This window comes from Choloepus didactylus, chromosome 16, assembly GCF_015220235.1.
Source record: "Choloepus didactylus isolate mChoDid1 chromosome 16, mChoDid1.pri, whole genome shotgun sequence".
Taxonomy (NCBI): domain Eukaryota; kingdom Metazoa; phylum Chordata; class Mammalia; order Pilosa; family Megalonychidae; genus Choloepus; species Choloepus didactylus.
In genome coordinates this window covers 48,591,798-48,613,770 of record NC_051322.1, presented here as the reverse complement: position 1 = coordinate 48,613,770, position 21,973 = coordinate 48,591,798, and the positions used below count along the sequence as shown (strand labels likewise).

Sequence of the window (21,973 nt, the reverse complement as noted above, 5' to 3'; positions counted from 1 at the left end):
GATAAAGGCACCAGCTGCAGCTACTTCACTGAATCAATTCTCAAAGGATGGCTCTAAGACTTCAAGAGCTCTTCTTTGAGTAATTGTGAATATAAAATGAAAAGTGTTATCAGCTGATCATTTTCCACTTACAAAAAACGCTATTATCTCTGAAGAACTGATTTATCATATTTAAATTCAGTAAGAGATAAAAAGGGCTATAAGACCAGATTAAGTGTTCAACACAAAAACAGAGACACAAGTATGGAAAAAGCATCATGTCTTAAGCACCAAATTCAGATGCACCATCCTACATTGTGGTCACGTGGCATGTTTTATCACTAAACAACATTTGCTCCACTATCCCAAGAATCAAGAATGAAACAAGACTAAGGCCCTCTTGGCCATAAATTTGCAGTACAAAAAATCAAGTCAAAGCAACAACTCTTTGGAGACTGGCCTCAAAAGTATCTTTTGCTATAATGGTAGTAACAAAAATCTAGGTAACACAAATAATGAATATCAAGAATCTGTTGTATGTAATTCAATTCTGTCCTTGAGACAAGGGCATTTTTCCTATATTATACAACCTTTCTATTTAATAAAATACATATAATAAATACAAGTGTTAGTTAAGATTTAACATAATTTTACAAACATTATGCCTAGTAGTCTTTACCGCTTTCAAGTTATCAGAAAGAAATATTTGAAAGGCAAAGGAGAAAAGGCCAAAAGTTGGTCAAGTATCTCAATTAGTCACCAGATCACTGGGAATCACAATTTCCATAGAAATGCACTAACGCCCACTCCCAACTCCCACCCTAAAGACATAAGTGACAATGACAAATTTCCTAGACTTTCATGACAAATAAAATTAATTATCCAGGTTTGAGAAATAAAAGTGAAGGAAATGATGGAAAAGAGAAGAATGACAGAAAATAACAAGGTTATAATGCAGAGAGTAGAAAGTGCTCTAAAGAAATTTTACTCAAGCTCCTGATCCACAAATTCTTTTTATATTCACCAACAAGCCCTAGGCAGAGAAACACAGCAACATATTCAAACCCAAGTGAGATTATTTATTATAATATAGAACATCAACACACCCAAGAGCCTACATTCAACTCTACTGAATAGTTTATGTCTGGCATCTGTTCATTTTGGTCACTGTGCAATATCAATTTTTAACATTTTTAATATCACTCCTGAACCTAATTATATCTTACAAAAACCTTTATAGAAGAATTAACGTTCATTTCAACAAACATTTGTAGAGCACCTACCATGTGCCCAGGCACAAGGGATAAAAAAGAAAGCAACACAGTTCTCTGCCCTCAAAGAACTAACTGCTTAATATAATTTCCAATGTAATATGTCAAGTCAGGTCTTACAGGATTATGTAAGAAGGCAGAACAGAGACACTTAGGACAAACTGGGGTATCGGAGAAGACTATCTGAAGGATATGACTGATATCAGGATTAGTAAATTAAGTGAAAAAAAGAGGAAAAGGGCCATAGACCAGGAGAAAGATATTAAGGACATGAATATGGACAGCCATAGGAGGAGTTTACAAAAAATATATATATAAAAAAATAATAAGAGGGAGAGATAAGTGAAATATTTAGAAATATAAAAGGGAATCATGTTTAAGAGGCTGAAAAAAAGAATCCTCTTAAACTTTTTACTGATGTGAAGGGGTAATAGAGGAATATTTCAACCAATCTCTGCCTTAAGCAAATGAGAAGCTAGCTGGTGATGATATAATTTAAAATCACAATATATCAGATAACAAAGCTTATGAGTTTAGCTATTTTTTATGTTGACTTTAGGTGCCATGAAAAGCATTCAAATAGGTAAGTCTAAACTTAGTTAGCCATAAAAATCTAAACTTCAAGGAGAGATCAGATTTAAGAATGAAAATCATGATTTTAAACAAAATCATTCAAATAATGTGTATGGTAAAAAGTCAGTAGTCTGAGGACTATATTAATATTTAAGGGGCAAACAAAGGAAGTGTTTGATTTTGTTCCTTTGTTCTTAGAGTATTTACCTAAAAACTGTGTCTTCAACTATACTTACAAAGGAATTACTACCATTCTTTAAAAGCCTGAAGTCAATGCCATTCAGCCAAGTCTTTAAAAGCAACTATAAATGGATGGCTTTTTCTCCCTTTTGAAATATTGATAATATGTATATTTTTTAATGCTTCAGATGATTTTCTTTAAAAGTGCATATTAGTTGAAAATAACATTAAAAATTCCTCAGTGATTACTGTTTTAAGTATGGATTTTATATTAGGAACAATGTATAAGTGTGTTGCTTTAAATATAGTTATATGTAGGACAGAACCAAATTCATAGACGATGCTCAATATATCTGTGGTTAATAACAATGAAAAGTAATAATAGTATCTGCAAATAAAATTCAACAAATAACTAAAGTAATGACGTTGTAAATTATCAGTGATTTCCCTTAATAATTTTACATTTTGTATACCCTCTCAAGAAAAAAGACATACCTTTAAAAATTAAGAAACAATAATATATTAAAGCAGATTATTATGCAGTTTCAGTACCTCACTAGTCAACCGTATTAACAGAGCTGCAGCCTCTGAATATTTACTTTGGCTTTTTAAAATTTCAGCACTAAGCAATACACATCTTTCAGCCAACACCATATTCCTAAAGAAAAAACAACAAGAAAAATATAATAAGCACTACAATAAAATCTTGCTACATCATAATAACCATGTGTTTAGCAAGTGTTTCCAATTCCAGTTTTTGGAGAAAAAGAAGTCAACAGCTTTGTTTTCCACCTACCATAAAGGCTAAAATTTTCAAAGAATTCTCATAATTAATGAAAACTTTTTATTGTCATCTAATTATATACTAAGACTACAATGTAAAGTCACATATCCTGTATGCAAAAAGCTAGAACCCAACGTCTATCTCTGAACCAGCAGCTAGTTAACAAACATAACATTGAGCTGAACAAAAAGGAATATTAACACTTCACCCATATTTCTTTCTCCTTCCTCACTGCAAACTCCAGTTATGTGTGTTTCATTTTAGTGGCTTATTTTAGGAATAATAAACTGTTTGAATTGGAGATTGGATAGATCATTATGGCCTAAATGATTCCTGAGCCAAATTTTCATTGTAAATATATGCAATCAGTTGATTTTTTTTCCTGTGGTACAACCATAATCTAGGATTGTTATTAGTAATTCTTGAAAATATTAAAAATAAATGAGATGTTGCCCTGAAATCAGGAGCTTCTCTGGATGGATGCAGGAGCTGCTCTGAATGGCGGCCAGTTCAGAGCACAACGTGGAAATAGTCCACCTGTAAAATGCCTTTTGTCCTGTTGAGCAAGTTTCCTTCTTTTCCTAGTTTCTAAGGGTTTTATTTATGAATGGATGCTGAATTTTATCAAATGCTTTTGCTCCATATATTATGCTTATATGGTTTGTCTCCTCATTCTATCAATATAGCAAATTCCATCAATAGACTTTGTTTGAATTTCAAATGTTAAACCAATCTTGCATTCTGAAATAAATTCAACTTCATCATCATAAAAAAAAAAAAATAAAAAAAAATAAATGAGAACATTCTTACTGTGAAATCACAAGATGAAATTCCTGTGAGTAACAGCAGCAAACGATTTTCTCTTTTTACTTTCTAATCCTTATTTCAAAGTATCTCTAGGTCTTAAAATTGCAACCAAAGCTTGCTAACTTGAATTAACTGTGGAAGCCATTCTGAACAATATTTTAAAAATATAACTTACTACTTTCAAAACTACTGTAATGATCTGTCAAAACTTTTTACAAATCACGGTTCTAGTAAAGGGCTAGTATTTATGAATACCTAAGACTGTTTTAATGAACACAAAAGACTCACTCCTAATTAACAGCACCTATTCATACATAATATGCTAAGTTCTTAAAATATTTTTTTACAGTAAACTTTGTAAACTCCCTTGAATCACAATGCTATTTTGCTTATTTATACTTGACTCCTCACTTATTTTCTTATGTGGCCTGTTACTAAGTTACAAGCCTACCATGTATATCTCTCCAGAAGCTCTGGGCTTCAGGAAGACAAAGATCTTTTCAGAGGAAGAATGAATATTCTTGAAAGTCTTTTACAACTCCAGCTTCGCTGACACCTCTCTCTCTTTAAATCCTCCTATCTCTTGCATCTCTTTTCAGCCTCCTTCAGTGGCTCCTCTTTCATAGCAGACTGTATCTCCTGCTGGAATCTCCAAATACATTCCCAAATAGATTAAAAGTATGAGAGATGAGATTAAAATCTGGCTCCACCATTTATTAGTTTGTGACCCCTTTGGCAAGGTAAACTCTTTAAGCATCAGTTTCCTCATCTATAAATGGTGATAATAATAGTATCTACCACTTCACAGTTTGTTGAGAAGATTAAATGAGCTTGTAAATTACTTTGGCATGGTGATTTGTAAATGCTAAGCATTCAATAAATATTAATTATTATTTTGTTAATTATTATTAATGTTGTGTTGTAAACACATTACTATTACTACTACTACTACCACTTCTACTACTTCTACTTCAACAATGCTATGGAGGCAAAGTCGCTCTATATCTTTGCCTTCCAACTCATCCATTCTACATCAACAACTCAGATTAGGCTTTCTTAAAAATAACTATTATGTCAAGGCTCTACTGAAATATGCAATGACTCCCTATTTACTACTACATAAATCTTGACTACAGTTTAATAATAAAAATAACAAATGACAGTTAAGGCTCCCCACACTGATTCATCTCAAACCACCTTTACAAATTTACCACCAAGTACTTTCCATCTATACAAACCCTCCAACCTAGCCAGGGATCTATCCCCTTTCATCAGTAATGATAAATCTTTCAAGATCTATTAATCTTTCAAGATCTATTAATCAAACATCCCAAGAAACCTCTTCTGACAACTTTCAGACCAATTCATAGCTTCCTTACAGATGGTGAGTTCTAACTCCTATAGAGTTCCAATAGAACTCACTATGGGCACAAAATACTTCTTTTCTTTCCTGGATTGTTAGTTTCCTCTTTGTGTTTGCCTATTTAACAAGGAAAAATCAAAATGGCCAACTCCTGGCTTAAATGGAGTTAAGCTTCCCATAATACAAATCATCCTTAATAAAATGTATAACTTCAGCAATACATGTAACAAATTCCTAACCACAAATCAAAACAAAATACGAAAGGAAAAAAGGGCATAATGAAACATAAATTTAAAAAAAAAATCACCTCTCCTTGTCTCTGAGTATACTAACTAAACAAGGGAAGTTATTTAGAAAGGTAAAAGCATAAAAAAACAGTAAGACAAAGAACCACTGTATCTATTAATGATCTAAATGTGACACTCTACCCATAAATTGATAGAATTTGAATATTAGAGTCACCTACTTGCAGATATCCCTGTATGTCTGGATTGCTGTATCCATATAATGAGCAGGGTAAGGCCTAGGTGCTCCTGGCTGAAGAAAGGCTGACACAGCTGCCATTTCCTAAAGGAAAAAGACATCATTTATGCTATTTCAAAAGGAGAAATAAGTCTTATAGTTTAGCACACAGGAAACCTAAAAAACTGGAATGAAATTTGTTGCAGTTTTTTATCTATGCACATATATAAATTTCAAAGCCTAAAGCAGAACTGAAAAGTACATATGCTTTTAAGCCTAAATTCTCCAATCAAAATTCAGATTTTACATTACTATAAAACTGAGATTTTCCAGAAAACCTAGCAGATACTTTGGGTTATGGTGTATATTTACTACCAAGTGAGACTAATTTAAGATTTCTGCTACTGCCTCCTCCCATTTTCTCCCTAATCTCTTAATAGAGAATAGATCAATGAAGGGATCATAGAGAGAGAAAACAAAGTACATCTCTAATTTATTGGCTTTAAAACATGGTAATTGGACTCAAACAGCTTGCACTATCAATTATGTTCTGCAACTTACACACTCTAGTTTATATCCTATACAATATAGAAAGTACAAAGACCATTCCTTACATCTATATTACTATAAATCTTTTTTCATTTTTAAAATCCATTCTATTGCCAATGCCTATAACTTTAGTTAATAATTCAAGCAATATACAATTGTGCTAAAGGATTTAGAAATGAAGACTAAAATATAGGTTTTGGTTTTCTTAGTATAATATCCTACTATGTCCATTCTAGTGCTCTAACAAAGATCAAGTTTTAACAAATAAACTGGAAACGTTCATTAATTGGGGGGTGAGGGGAACTGTTAATGCCATATGCCACATTTAGGACAAATAAATGAATTTCTTTGCAACATTATTTGAAACAAAAAATCCTACACAGAAACACTTTACCTACAACTAAGATATGATTAGAGCCTTTAACAGGACAGACTGCAAGCTCCATGACAATGTGAACCATTTGAATCTTATTTCTTTGGGAATACCTCTGCATCCTCAGTACTCAGTACAGTGTCTGCTCAAAAATTTATGGATGAACTGAATGGAAATATGTCATATTAACGTTATGAAATATTCTACCGCCCTGAAACATCATGTTTCCTTAACTAGTGTATATTTTAATATATATGAATACACAATATAATTCTATATTGTACAATATTTAGTTGTACAATTGTATATTGTACAAAACACTATATTTAATATATATGAACTATATGCATTCTACACATACAGTAATAACATTTTACTAAAAAAAAATCCTTAAAGAAAAACATGCCACAATTATTAAGTGATTTTTTCAGTTTATTTCTCTATTAAATGTTAAATCAATAAACATTCAAACAGCACTGAAAAGTTCTACAGATGCAGGGAGAACATTCAAAATGATTACTCCCAAGTTACTCTCACAATCTTCAAGAGTCAACCATTAAATTTTTCTTATATTCTACAATAATGGATTAACACATTTTACAAAAACTTTCATCAAGAACTGAAGAATAACCTACTTAACCTACAGTTACAAGATCAAACTGCCAAAACACAAGATTTCTATTGCTATTTTGTTATTTTACCTTTGTAGTTACCATAACTAAGCATCTTCTGTGATTTCCATGTAGTATATAGTCTATTCTACTACAATACATTTCTAACAATTAGCTAATATGTGAATAACAAATGGGGAAGTGATATCAATAAAGATGAAATTTGAATTGGTTCATACACAATTTTTCTTAGGTAAGAAAATAAAAAATACTAAATACAGAATACAGGAAAGGAAAAAAGTCCTCAGCTCAGCTGCTGCACAGGCTGGAGCTCTTCAGCTATATTTTAAGAAAATAAAAAATGAATACCTGCACTTTCATGCTCCTAAGACCGCCTATCCTGAGAAGTACACCCCCAGCCTTGTATAGCTCTTGGTTCAAGACAGGATGCACTTCCTTCCCTGCTCATCTTTGTGGCAGCTCCAGTGATTAGGAGCTCCATTTCCACCTGCACAGTCCCCTCACCTCTGCCAATATACATATTTTGCTTTTGTATATTTTTTACCCTGAGGAAATCTTCAACAAGGCTGAGCTGTCCCTCTGGATTATATAAGTCATCTCCCAAGGTAAAATTTAGTATTTTTATTAGCACTATACTTACCAAGATGCAGAGCTTTTAAGAGGACTGCCCAACCTTATTTTTCCCCCAGGCCTACTATTTTTAGGGCAGCATTTTATAGACTACCATGACTTTCAGGTAAGCATATATCATGTTATAGCAGATATGCCTGTATTTTCCAGTGCTAAACTATTTTCTTTCTATAGCTGCCACTACTATCTCCATCTAAATGGAATAAACCTTGTATTTATCAGGTTGTAGATAAATAAAAAAAACTTAAATACAACAAAATCTGAGAATTTCTGTCTGACTTTCATAAGATTTTACCTATATACAAACATCCAATTTGCAAATAAATTATATAAAATTTTGTAATTATAAATTTATACATGTTTTAAGGTATCAGTGAAATAATATTAAGTATTGCTGATTTCACATCAGCTTTTATTAGACGAATATATAAAGGACCACAGAATGTCTAGCAAAGGACAATCCACAGTTTTCAAACACTTCTATTTATTAACACAGCACATTTTTAGTCCTGAACAAGGTTTCTAAAAACTTAGCTGACTTTTTTTCATTAAACATCTTAAAGAAATAAAAAGGAATAGTAAGTATACATTTTTAAGTTACCTATTTTAATTTCATACATATATAGCATTAAAACAAATAAAAAAGATGCCAATTATTAAAGTGTCTACATGATATCAATGAATCGAAGTATTTAGAGTTCTTCTACACTTCTGTTTATAAGCTTAAATTTTACAAAAAGATTAAATAGAAAGCATTAGTGCTAGTTTTACTCCTTTCTAAGTACATAAAGCAGATTACTCATATACTTGTTCCAACTTTTCAAAAACATTAAAAGGTTACCAGGCAACAAGTATAGAAAATTCCAAAACATCTGAGTTTACATGTCAATTATAAACTAACATGGCTAGTGCTTATTGGGAACTTACTATATAAAGTACCATGCTAATCACTTTACATGCATTACATTTTAATCCTATGCCATTAGGATTCACATTTTACAGATGAGAAAAGTGAGGCTGAGAAATACTCAATAACTTGCCTAAGATCACTCAGAAACCAGGTCTATCTCACACCAAAGTATGTGTTCTTAACCAATATATATTCTTTCATCAGAAAACTCATTTCAAGTAACTTAAAAACATTTTTCAAGAGGTCTAAAATCAACTTCTTAAAAAAAAAACTTCCTTGAACCTTCATATATGGCCATCTTTAAAATACACTACTTTGAAGGAAATTTTCAGTTCGGCATAAACTAATACAAAACCTAGAAAGCACTGTATGCTCTTTGAGTACAACTTTACCGTCTGGTTTGCCATTTCACAAACAGAAATTCTGAAATCATTTAAGGTAGCAGAAATAAGAAATTATAATACTGTAGAATACCAACCAAGGCACCAGCTGCATAAAGCATTGCTTGATCATTAAGAAAATCCTTCTTTGCGGTATGGTAGCAACTATAAGCCAAATCATAATGTTGCACCAAAAAACATAAATCAGCCATTTTCCTGATTTGAAGCTCTGGTGCTTCTGGTGGATATCTGTAAATACAAAATAAGAGAAAAAACTAATTTAAAATTTATGATCCCTAAACCATTAAACATTATGAAATATATAACAAGTTGCTCAATTAACCAGAACAAGAGGAAAACTGATCCAGTTTTATAAGAATTGTATCTCTATGGAGGGAGTGCCATTTCTCAAAGATATCTGGAAAGAGACAGATATATTTATATTTCTTTAATTTATACCCCTATACTGGGAAATTCTCGATAGCAGGCAAGCATTTTCTCCATGATCAAATTATGAAGTAAATGCTAAATTCTCAGTGTCTCACTCTTACACACGACAGGGAAAAAAATAAAAACCCAAAAAAGATTAACTGCATTTTCCCTTAAAATGGATTATATCAAACAAACAAACAAAAATTTGCTAAGGATATCCCATGTTCTATAACCCAACATTTTAAACATAGGAGAGTTATAAAGAATACTTAATCTAACTCCATAGGAAAACAGACTCAAATTAAAGTAACATTCCCAGTTATCTTGTGTTTACTTTAAGATACCCAATTACTTAAAAGATTGTTTTTAATTAATATATTTTACCTTCTGTTACTATTATTTAAAATATCTATCTAAATTTTGATCAATATGAAACTAAGAAATTAAAGATAGTTATTTTTTGCAGGACATTATAGTTCAACACTAGTCAGAGTTAAAAATATGAAAACCAAAAATTTAAGATTCTACTCACAGCAACCCAGATGTATTTTTCAGCTCATTAATACTTTTTTCTGGAACTTTACTGCCACTAAACCATTTTTTAGTTGCAGAAAATAGAGATCGACTCAAACCTTTTCTTGATATTAACTAAGAAAAAAAAATTAAAATATTGACAAATATGAAGAATTTAGTATTTTTCTTTTACACATACATGGAGAAAAACCTTCAAAATAACTAAAAAGCTTTAATAGTCAGCAAATGTGCATTTTGATAGCACTAATATAGAGAAAACTGCCTAATTTCTGGCAACAGCCCAAGTGAAAACTAAAAAGCCTCTTCTACGGTTTAACAGAATTTTAACACTGGTAGTAATTTCAGTAAGTCCTAATACTGGTTCATATTAAAACAAAAACAAAAACTTCCAAGAGCTTCAAATAATTTAAACTAATATATTCTCAACTTTGATATTTCTGAAATTTTTAAAATACTAATCCCAAAACTTCAGTCTTACCTGATCATTTAGTTGCCGAATCGTTTTCTCTATATGTGGCAAAAGGCCCCGAAATGTAAACTCTTGAATAAACTGTCGAATTCTATCATGATCAGTGAGGGTTAAACATGCACCATGAATTATTCCAGTATTTGTTTTCTTTGTTTCATGTGATGATGATTTTACATGATCTGGGCCATCAAAGCTGTTAGAAGGGTCACTGGATTGGTCCAACTGAAGTGAGTGAGCTCTAAAGTTATTTGGTAAGCCATCTACTGAAAAACAAATCTTTCTTTTACCCTCAGAATGTAACAGAAAATTGTGATAATACTATCATACTGCTAAAAAGAAAACAAAAAGGAGGAATACTAGAACCCTTAACTATAACCTTTCTGCGTATCTGAGAAGTCTAAAACACAATAACATTGACATATTGCCCTATAAAATAACATGGCCTGGGTTAATATTTGTTATACTTAATAGAGATTTAAAAATTCATGTAAATCAGGAAATAAAGAAAAATGCAGTTTTTAATAGAAATACTTTTTAATAGCAAAACTAAGCATATGAAAAATTGTAACAAAAAATTTTTAGCACTATCACTACAAACACTAATTTAAAATACAGAAACAAAGCTCTCAAAATCTTCAGAATGTAGACAATAATTAATGCCGTGTAAATCACCTCCCCTTATTTTCTACAAAAAATATTTTAAAAAGAAATCAGATGCATTATTATAAAACAAATTCTTAAATGTGAAAAAATATCAAATCCAAATGACCCAATAAAATCTTCAGAAGAAAAGCTAACCTGCCCATTATCTTTAATTATGAAAATCTCCCCCATCTTTTAACTATAAAGATTAGCATGCTTTGACAAGTGTATATTTTCAATCAGAAGAGAAAATTAGAAAAAGTATATCAAAACCTTTGACTTCGTTATCTAATCCATCCAATGAAAGCAAGTTACTATCAGAATTCTTATTTGAAGTTATAGTATAAGGACCATCTTCATATGACTCCTATTAAAACAAAATAAAAAAGCATTAGCAGCTATATTTAATCATATTTAAGATATCACTAAATCCATCAACAATTACGGTTGCTCTGCCAAGAGTGGGTCTAATTTACTTTCTACAGCAAGATGCTTCTTCCAATACTCCAAATTCTTAGCTTCTTCCATATATCTTACTCTATTATTCCAATTCACATCTCATATATTCTTACACTGCCTTGCAATCTACTACCCTAATTCTTCTAAATTCAAATGATCTCTGTATCAGCTTATCTGTTCATATAGACTAGGTATATTCCTAAATGGATACGTTTATATGTGTCTTATGTTAGGAATAATGACAAGAGAGATGGACTATTAGAATGAGGCAGGGGAGGGAAAAAAGGATGATATAGTCTCCTAGGTCATGAACATAGTGTTAGTATGTTGGAGGAAATTTTGAATATGTTAAAGTGTCTTGGAAAAATGTCCAATGCAGTGCTTATTTGTACAAAGGCATCAGTTGTTCAGTCACCAAGAAAACCTAAACTAAAAATACTCAGACTACCCCTTGAGACCCAGCAAATGTGAGGTGTTCTAATTGTCACACTGAAGGAAATATACAAACTAGAACTTAAGAGGAAAGTGACCAAAAAAGCAAGCAGTCGAAAACCAACATGTGAGAAAGAAATAATGAAGCTGGGGATGTTTAGCCTGGAAAAAAATAAAAGGGATGAAATCCATCTTTCTATCATTTAAAACTGTTGTAATGGGAAATTGATATGGCCCCCCCAAAACCAATGGATACAAGCAAAAGGGAGAAAAATTTGGGTCGATCCTCAAGCTGTTCAGACACGTAATGAGTCACTTATGGAGATGGTAAGTACTGTCACTAGATGAGGTTGTTCTTAGGCATGAAGGAACTTAAAGCATTAGATCAGGGGATGGATTCAATAACCTTTAAACTATCCTGCAGTCTTTGAGTTCTTGGATTTTAAGCTATAGAATCTCTGGTACTTCTGTCTTCTGTTAAAGGCTCGCAAACTGAATTATTTTCCTTATCTTCCCCTTCCCAACCTTACATGACTGGGACTCAAAATTAAATTTTTCAGTACTGTTCCTATCTCAGCATAGCCCTAAAAGACCATTTAAAAAAATAAAGATCCTTCACATCCAATTAGTTGTTTTTCTCTCAGAGACTTTACATCAGCATTATCTTAAAGAAGGTCAGCAATCATCTCAAGAACAATATCAAAGTAATTAAGATACCAGTATAGCACTATATTTGGATCAAAAAGAACTCCATAAATGAGACAGAAATATAAGGCAAATAAATCAATTATTAAATAACATTTATACTAAAAGATCAAAAATCATTAAACTTTATTATAGTTGGTTTTTTAAATATCACATAAAAAGTACATAATGAAGTAGTTTAAACACACAAAACAAATATATTTTCCATTTACTTAAGAAATGCTTCTGAACAAAAAAGTCAACTGCTGATTATCCGAACTTGTTACTTGGCCAAGTGGCGTTATAATTCTTAAAAGTCTGAGAGAACTTGAAACCTTATACCCACCCACCCACTTCAGCCAGCAGACAGTAATTAACATTAGTCTAAAACTACATTAAGAAAAGACAAAATAAGAAACACTTCCTGAAAACTCAGAAAACAAAATCAAAGGAAGAGAAAAAAAAAGCCCACCCATCCAAAAAGTCTGAGCTCCAAAAGGTAACCTAAGACAGCATGTTAAAAGTGTAGAAAGGCAACCCCAGAACATGTGGGTAATAACTGACTGTAAGCTTCACAAAGAATTAAATGTACAAGTCAAAAATTATGTTTGCTACATGTCTAACCAATTGAATCCAATTATTCATGTGTAATTCATTCTTCATCTCGAAAGAACAATTAACACTAAAATTATATCTCTGAAAAAAGTACATGTAAGGAATTATTGTAGTCGGCTAAAAACAGCTTTTGAACCAATGATTTAAGAGTCATCAGCTGATGGATTAAAACTAGCTAGACGCCAGAAAATAATTGTACTAGTTAGACCAAGGCACAAAAAATTCTACAGTGATTATCATCAGGTAATAAAACTGAAATACAGCTTTCTCGGTTTGCTTCATTTTTGTTGTTTTTTTACATATACCTGGTTTTGAATACTATTTTTCTGGAGATACTGACTCCAAGGATCTGGTATCTGTTCATCTGATGCTCGATTAGATGTTCGAGAATTAATTTTAAGTAAATAGCAACCCTGAGTTCCATATTTCTGTTTCATTTCTTCATAAACTGAATCAGCTCTAAAATTTAAAAATGTGAAAAAGGTTTGTAGTAAATGGAGAGTAGACCTTAGGCAAAAATAGATATTAAAATAATACAAAAAAGACAGAATAGATAATTGGAAAATCTTCAAACACATTCAAAAGCAAACTTTAAGTACTATACAAAATAACAAGCCAAGGAAACATCTAAATCTTATTATACACTATAAAATTAAGGCTGAATAGGCAAAATATTTATAAATTTGGCTAAATACAGATATAGATATATGTGTATACATACTCAGTACAATAAACCAATTTCCTGCTCATTTTACCAATGATACTGCTAAACATAAGAACCAATGATCTAATATTTGAATTACCACTTAAATATGCTAGTTCCAATCATTCAAAATGGAAGATAAATATCTTATTCAACTGACAGAAACTAATTTTAATACTTAGATTAAATTATTTCTATTTATATAGCTTTCTCCAACAGGCTTCAGACATTTCAAAAAAATCCTAACAGTTATTAATCCTCAAAGTACTTCTTTGGTTCTATAGAGGAAAATTTATTAACAAGATAATGGTCTGTGTACAGAACAAGGACAAAATGTAATTACTTAATTACATACCCTAAATGGCACTGAGATATCAGAATAACAATGGAAACAAAAGATTAATTTGGTCTACACCTTGAACCAAAAGCCAAAATAAATTCCAAAGGCATAAAAGTAAAATTGCTTTTAATGTCACCTTAATTTTCAAGAATTTAGTTTATGTTTAAAGACAAGTTATTCACTTATCCAAAGATTAAAAATCACTAATAATGAATATTAAAGGGAACATAAGAAAGAAATGTTTGAATGTTTTTGATACTGTAAAAAACATGAAGGTTAAATATAAAGTGACAAGAAAATGGAGAGTTAAAAAAAAAAACTGCCTATAAGCAACAGTTAAAGCAGTGAAAAGTTAGAGGAAAACTGGGAAGGAGAAAAGGAAGAGATAAAAATGAAAAATAATTTCCCATAAAGAAATAACAGCTAAGAACCACAGGTATAAAATGACAAGTGTGTCTGTACAAAATTTACAGTAAAAGAGACATATACTGGAAGGAAAATTCAGAAAGTATAAGAAATCTAACATAACCAGATTTAGCTGTTGAATAAAACAAAGTTAAATGCTTTATTAATTAAATTCATATTATAAAAAAATGTTTACTTTCTTGGGTAAAAATTAAATCCAGAATTTAAACAAATCATATCCAAATTAATGTTAAATCATTTAACTTACAAGTAGGATATAATTAACTCTAAACACATTTATGACAGGAGGGAAAATGTTTTAAATTAAAAAATATACTTACCTCTGTTCATCACCTGCACTTACATCATGTAAAAGTACATAATATTTAAGTGTATTTGGTATGAACCATTTGGGGTAGGAATATTCATTGTTGTGCTGAATTCGATGCTGTTCTTGCGACAACTTTGAAAACTGTTCCACAGGTTCTGCTTCACTAGAAGATGCTACCAACATACCTTACAAACCATATTATTAAGGTAATATTATTTATCATTCAATGATAAATATCCTATTAAATTTTAAAGAGATTTCTCCTCAACTAAAAAACTAAAAATCTGACTATCAATTTTTACTGCCAGCACCAAATAATTTCTCCAACATACCAAGGAAAATTCAAATTTCTAAATCTTAAACATCTTCTGTTGACAGTTTTTTAGGTCACATAAATTCAATAAAGAAATTCATGAAAATAAGCATGGACAACATTAAAACTGTGCAACTATCAACACAATGAACAATTCTGCTGAATCTTGCTCCTCCACATTCCATGTCACTGCAGTTTCTTAGTCAATTCTAACTCTTAACTTTTCTCTACAACCTCATTAAGAAAACTGAAAACTTAAAATTAAAGAAGCTAATATTCACAAAATACGGATATTATTTTATTTTAAAAATGTAAAGTTCCTTTTCAAATACAATCTTAGGAATAAGCAATTAATTCTGAGGCAATCAGCAAAAGCAGTTAACACTGACAGTTTCTATTTTCTCTTTCTAAAATTTAAAACTTATTAGGCATGATACATTCAAGCTAGAGAGATAAGGAAAAAAATAAGCAAGCCCTAGTACTCTTATTTTGTCATTAAAAATTAATTTATTACAGCAGCCCTGTATCTAGGATGCCATGTAACAAAAAAAATCAATAAAAATTTAAAGCATCATCAATAAAAAAATAATTTCTCCACCCTCTAAATCCTTCTAGTAATTTTACCTTCATCTAACTATTTTGAGATTAATAACTTCCGTAATATTTGGTTTTAAGAGAACATAAAGGTCAAAGGATACATGCTAAATAGTGGTTCAGAAATTCATGATCTGATGCTGGCATTGACTGAAGAAAGGTCTCTCTGTAAGATTCAAACCATGGAGTAGTAGCTAAAAGCAACAATATATAAAAGAGTTAAAATTCATTAGAAACAGTTTACAACAGAAAAAATTTCATGTCCACATTCATAAAAAGGTGTGAAAGATAATGTCTAGCAGTAAGCATTATTCACCTGTGCTTTAAGATATATATGAGCATGTGTGTATATATGTATTTATGTATAGTGTAATATATAATGTGTACACATATAATCTTTTAAGCCACAAATATATTCATGCAAAAATAAAACTGACATTCCCAAACCTACACAACATTCCCAAAACCTACTATTCCAGTTTGCTAATGCTGCCGAATGCAAAACACCAGAAATGGACTGGCCTTTATAAAGGGTGTTTATTTGGTTACACAGTTACAGTCTTAAGGCCATGAAGTTTCCAACATAAGGCATCAACAATAGGGTACCTTCACTGGACAAAGGCCATTGACATCTGGAAAACCACTGTTAGCTGGGAAGGCAAGTGGCTGGCGTCTGCCTGCTCCCAGGTTGCATTTCAAAATGGCGTTCTCCAAAACGTCAGCTTCAGCTTTCAATGGCTGTCTTCAAAATGTCTCTCTAAGGTGCTCTTAATTTCTTCTGTTTGTCAGTTCTTTTATATGGCTCCAGTGATTTAATTCAGACCCACCCTGAATAGGTGGAGTAATACCTCCATGGAAATTATCCAATCAAAGGTCTTGCCACAGTTGATTGAGTCACATCCCCATGGAAACATTCAATCAATAGGTTCCAACTTAATCAACACTAATACATCTGCCCCCACAAGACTGCATCAAGAACATGGGGTTTTGGGGGACATAATACATCCAAAACGGCACACCTACTTACCCACTGATGCTCTAAACATTTCCTATATGAGTAAAAACATTTTGGAACTAAAGTTTTGTGGCCCCTGTCACTAGTCACATTGCCATAAGGAGATCCTTTCCATAAACAGTATCACTTCAGAACAGTAGTTCTAAACTGAAGAAGACTGTGACCCAAAGGGGACATATGGCTATTTCTGGAGGTAATATGGTTGTCACAACTGGGGTGGACGTACTACTGCCTTCTAGGGGATGAGGCCAGGGATGATTCAAAATGCATGAATCCTACAATGCACAGGACAGCCCCACAATGAGGAACTATCTGGATTAAAATGTCAGTAAGTGCTGAGGTTACCAATCCCTACTTTAGAATTTGAACACTTGAGTATGCCAGCAAGAAAAAGGCTCTTTAAATGGAATTTCAAAGCATACTTACTTTATAATCAACACAACCAGTTACAAAAAAGCGTATTTTCTTTTTATATAACTGTACTAAAATGTGATTCCTAAAATGTTAACTCTTTTATTCTATGGTATTTTATGTTACAACTATTCTCACTTTTTCATTTGAACTTACTTAAATTTAGTCATTTCACTAAGTTTAAGCAGAATATCTAAATCACAGTCTTACAAAAAGGACACCTAGTCTCAGCTATTTGTACTAGATACTAAACGTCATACCTTTTTTGTTTTCATCTTAATCACTGAAAACATGGCAAATATATTATTTCTTCTTATAATATGGCATTAATCCACTGGAAAAGTCTGAGGAAAAGTCATTCACCTTGACCAAATAACATCTCTAACCTGGTTCCATATATAAATAAAACTTTACTTCTAACAAATGCCTTATGAGAATGACCAATATTTGGTACCCTGGTTAGGAGAACTATTATTGTTAACAATGTCATGTTTGTTGCTATAGAAGAGGAAAAAATCATTCAAAAAAAAAAATACCATCCCAAAAAACATAATCCATAGGAAAAGTGGCAAAAATTGGAACATTAACATCACAGACTAGTATCTATTACAACACTATGAATCCAATTTTCTCACTAATCAGTAACATGTATTCCCCAGTCCCCTGCCCCAAATCTGTCAAAATTAGTTTCTGATGAAGAAATTAGTGTATATTTTTATTCAGTAGCAAAAAATTTTGATTAAACAGGGAAATTATTTTCTCTACTTAGTTCCTTCAATACAGCTTAAGTGTAACAAATCATCAATAAGTTTTATTTATATGAAAAGGAGTTTGTTTTATTGGGGGAGGGGTCCTGAATAAACAAAGTAGCTATTCATTCCAACACTATTTTAATAACAAAAAAACTAGAAAAACAACCCCAGTCTATCAGTAAGGGACTAGTTAAATAAATTATGGTATAAACTACAGCACAACCATGAAATGGACTACTACCTCTATATATTGCTAAGACGTGCTCTCCAGGATATATTAAAAGAAAAACTCAAGAGCAGAAAAGTACGCATTTAATATAAGAAACAGAAGAACATACAAAGAACCACACACATTATTTGCTTATATTTTCAAAAAGAAATAATAGAAGCATAAATCAAATAAATGTGATTATCTATGAGAGAAAGAAGAGTGAGAGCAGAGATTAAGAAAAACAAGAAAGAAAGAAAGAAAGAAAGAAAGAAAAAGAAAGAAAGAGAAAGAAAGAAAGAGAAAGCAAGCAAGCATGTTAGAAGCTAGATCTCTCTGAACGTACTTTCTTTTAAAGTTTTGACCTTGGAACAATTTTTTACATTATCAGAAAATAAAATTAAATCAAAAAGAAAATGGCAAAACACACATACACATGTTCTTAAATTGAAATGATAACTTTAGAAACACTGGTACTAGAAGAAAATGAAGGGGAAGTTTTGAGTCGTGTATGCTAGTAGAATGAAAAGTTAGAAGATAAAGCATTGAACTCCACAACAGTGAACCCTGTTGCGAATGATGGACTGGGGTAAACAGTACAAGTTTAGGAATGTTCTTTCATGAATTATAACAAATGTATGACATTATTACAAGGTGTTAATAACAGGGTGGTGTATGGGGAAAAATACACTTAATGCAAACTATGGGGACAGTAGTTAACCATACTTTCAATATTCTTTCATCAGTTGTGACAAAGGTAGCACAAAGTATTGACAACAGGGAAGTATACGGGAAATTAAGATAAACAGTAGAAGATATTCCAAAATTATAATATATTTTTTCACAATGAAAATATTCAAGTGAAAATAATTGAATAATTAAATGCTGAATAATTATTTGAGTCAATAAATGTAGAGACTCAAAAGTTAAAAGTAACTGACACTAAACATTGTGATTATCAGAAAATATGGCTTAATTCAGAGCATCCTAGAATACAAAGGCTAAAACAAACCAAAAATCACATGAAACTATGGGCATTTTATAAACCATAAAAGATCTTACATAATATGAAAATAACAGAAACACTAATTTCTTGTATTTTAACAACACTCTTAAGAACTATTCTTGAAAAGACTATTTCCAATTGAGTGTTTTTAATGTAATTTTACTGAAATATATTCACATACCATACAATCATCCAAAGTATACAATTGTTCAGTTTCATCATATAGTTGTGCATTCAACAACACAATTTTTGGATATTTTCATCACTCCAAAAAACAAAAATAAGAATAAAAATAAAAGTAAAAGAGAAAATTCAACATCTTATTCCTCCTTCCCCCATCACTTATGTTTTTTAATTGAGCTATATTCACATACCATACAATCATCCAAAGTGTAAAACAACTGTTCACAGTAGCATCATATAGTTGTACATCCATCACCACAATCAATTTTTGAACAGCCTCATTACTCCAAAAAAAAAAACCAAAATAATAATAAAAGTAAACGTAAAAAGAACACTCTAAATGTCCCATATCCCCCTCCTCCAGATTATTCATTTACGTTTTGTCCCCATTTTCTCTACTCATTTGTCCATACACTGGGTAGAGAGAGCATGAGCCATAAGGTTTTCACAATCACATGGTCATACCATATAAGCTATACAGTTATACAGTCACCTTTAAGAATCAAGGATATTGGATTGCAATACAACAATTTCAGATATTTCCTTCTAACTATTCTAATAAACTAAAAACTAAAAAGGGATATCTATATAGCACTTAAGAGTTACCTCCAGAATGACCTCTCAATTCCATCTGAAATCTCTCAGGCATTGTAACTTTATTTTGTTTCAATTCTCCTCCCCTTTTTGGTCCAAAAGGCTTTCTCAATCATATGATGCAGGGTACAAGCTCATTCCTGGGAGTCACATTCCACATTGCCAGAGAGATTTATGTCCCACGTAGGAATCATGTCCCACGTAGGGGAGAAAGCAGTGAGTTTACCTGCTGGGTTGGCTTAGAGAGAGGCCACATCTGAGCAACAAAAGAGGCCCTCTGGGGGTGACTCCTAGGTACAATTATAAGTAGGATTATACTTTTGGCCTTATAATTTACTGTGGCACATAATAAATATGTTGTATGATAGAATTCTTACTTATAAACCTTATCATGGAAATTCAGGGCAAAAATGATAACTAGAGATCAACTCTAAGCTCCTTATGAATTAGGAAAGCGAGACCCAGAGATCAATTTCCTATCATCACTTAATAGGAAAACCTGGAAATGAATACAATTCTGGTCTGTCCTCTCAATCCAGGGCTCTTCCAGGTATATCACACTGCCATATTAGTTTTTCTTTTTGCTTTTGAAGACAGTGGAAATGTCCATATGATTTTAGGGTGCTTCTTACAGCTTTATACTTGATTACATTTTTTGACATGTTAGCGCTTTCTTTCAACAAAGATGGAACTAGCAAAATAGCTACTGAGCAAGCTAAACTGATTTAGAAAATTACATCTAGAGGGGTAGGAGCAACTTGATATTCTTGCAGTTTTGAAGGATGGAGTTTCTGTGCTTATGGCTTGATATCAAGACATTTTTATATGAATGTATATAAACATAGTTTCCAAGCGAGCAAACAAGTTTGTCCATGCTTGAAGAGCAAAAGGCAAAAAAACCTCAAGTTAAATCTATTCCTTCTCTTTTTTATGATAGTTTTTATAATGTGCATACATGTATGAGTAAGAATGTGGAATTAGAAAAGGGACATAGTATTTGTCTGCTTTCATTCACAGGAGTGAATACTTCTTGCTTCACATTTCATAATAACTGTTAGGTGATTATAAAAACACTTAATTGGTAATTTGGGCAGAGAATAAAAAGTATTTACAAAGCCCACTTGAAGGATTGTGTAAAAATGTGGAAATATTAAACTTCCCCAGTTGGGGAGTTCCCTGATATTCTTGCAAGCAATTGGGGACCACCAGCTTGGTGGGGTGAGCCTTCAATCTTGGAGCTTGCCCTCACAAAGAGGAGTTCATTTAAAGGCATGCAAGGATGGTTCAAAATGAAAAAATCAATGTAAATACAACACATTAACAAATCAAAAGGGAAAAATCAAGTGATCATCTCAATAGATGCTGAAAAGTTTTTGACAAAATTCAGCATCTTTTTTTGATAAAAACACTTCAAAAAGTAGGGGTTGAAGGAAACTTCCTCAATATGATAAAGAGCATATATGAAAAACCCACAGCCAGCATAGTACTCAATAGTGAAAGACTAAAAGCCTTCCACCTAAGATCAGGAATGAGACAAGGATGCCTGCTGTCACCACTGTTATTCAACATTGTGCTAGAAGTGCTAGCCAGAGCCATCCAGCAAGACAATGAAATAAAAGGCATCCGAACTGGAAAGGAAGAATTACAACTGTCATTATTTGCACATACTATGATCTTATATTTTGGAAAACCCCGAGAAATCAACAACACAGTTACCCGAGCTAATAAACAAATTTACCAAAGTAGCAGGATACAAGATAAACACACACAAGTCAGTAATGTTCCTATACACTAGAAATGACATGAGACACTCAAGAAATCCTACAGCTCAACAACAATAGTACAAACAGCCCAATTATAAAATGGACAAAAGATATGAAAAGACATTTCACTGAAGAGGAAATACAAATGCCTAAAAAAAACACATGAAAAAATGTTCATCTTCACTAGCTATTAGG

General features: G+C 31.9%; 1 protein-coding gene across 5 annotated transcripts in view; it reads right to left on the bottom strand.

Annotated features, from left to right (window-relative positions):
* TRAPPC8 (trafficking protein particle complex 8) overlaps positions 1 to 21,973 on the bottom strand; it is a 150,529-nt gene that overhangs the window by 110,325 nt on the left and 18,231 nt on the right. For 2 of the 5 annotated variants that reach the window (XM_037805717.1, XM_037805719.1), the window contains 9 exons: positions 15,951 to 16,040; positions 14,950 to 15,124; positions 13,466 to 13,619; positions 11,244 to 11,337; positions 10,338 to 10,591; positions 9,858 to 9,973; positions 8,992 to 9,142; positions 5,424 to 5,524; positions 2,556 to 2,661 (listed from right to left, as the gene is read on the bottom strand). In XM_037805717.1, the coding sequence (XP_037661645.1) occupies positions 2,556 to 2,661; positions 5,424 to 5,524; positions 8,992 to 9,142; positions 9,858 to 9,973; positions 10,338 to 10,591; positions 11,244 to 11,337; positions 13,466 to 13,619; positions 14,950 to 15,124; positions 15,951 to 16,040 (1,241 nt within the window). Of the gene's footprint in view, positions 1 to 2,555; positions 2,662 to 5,423; positions 5,525 to 8,991; positions 9,143 to 9,857; positions 9,974 to 10,337; positions 10,592 to 11,243; positions 11,338 to 13,465; positions 13,620 to 14,949; positions 15,125 to 15,950; positions 16,041 to 21,973 lie in introns of those variants that run through there. The other 3 variants (XM_037805718.1, XM_037805720.1, XM_037805721.1) reach the window with 3 other exon arrangements.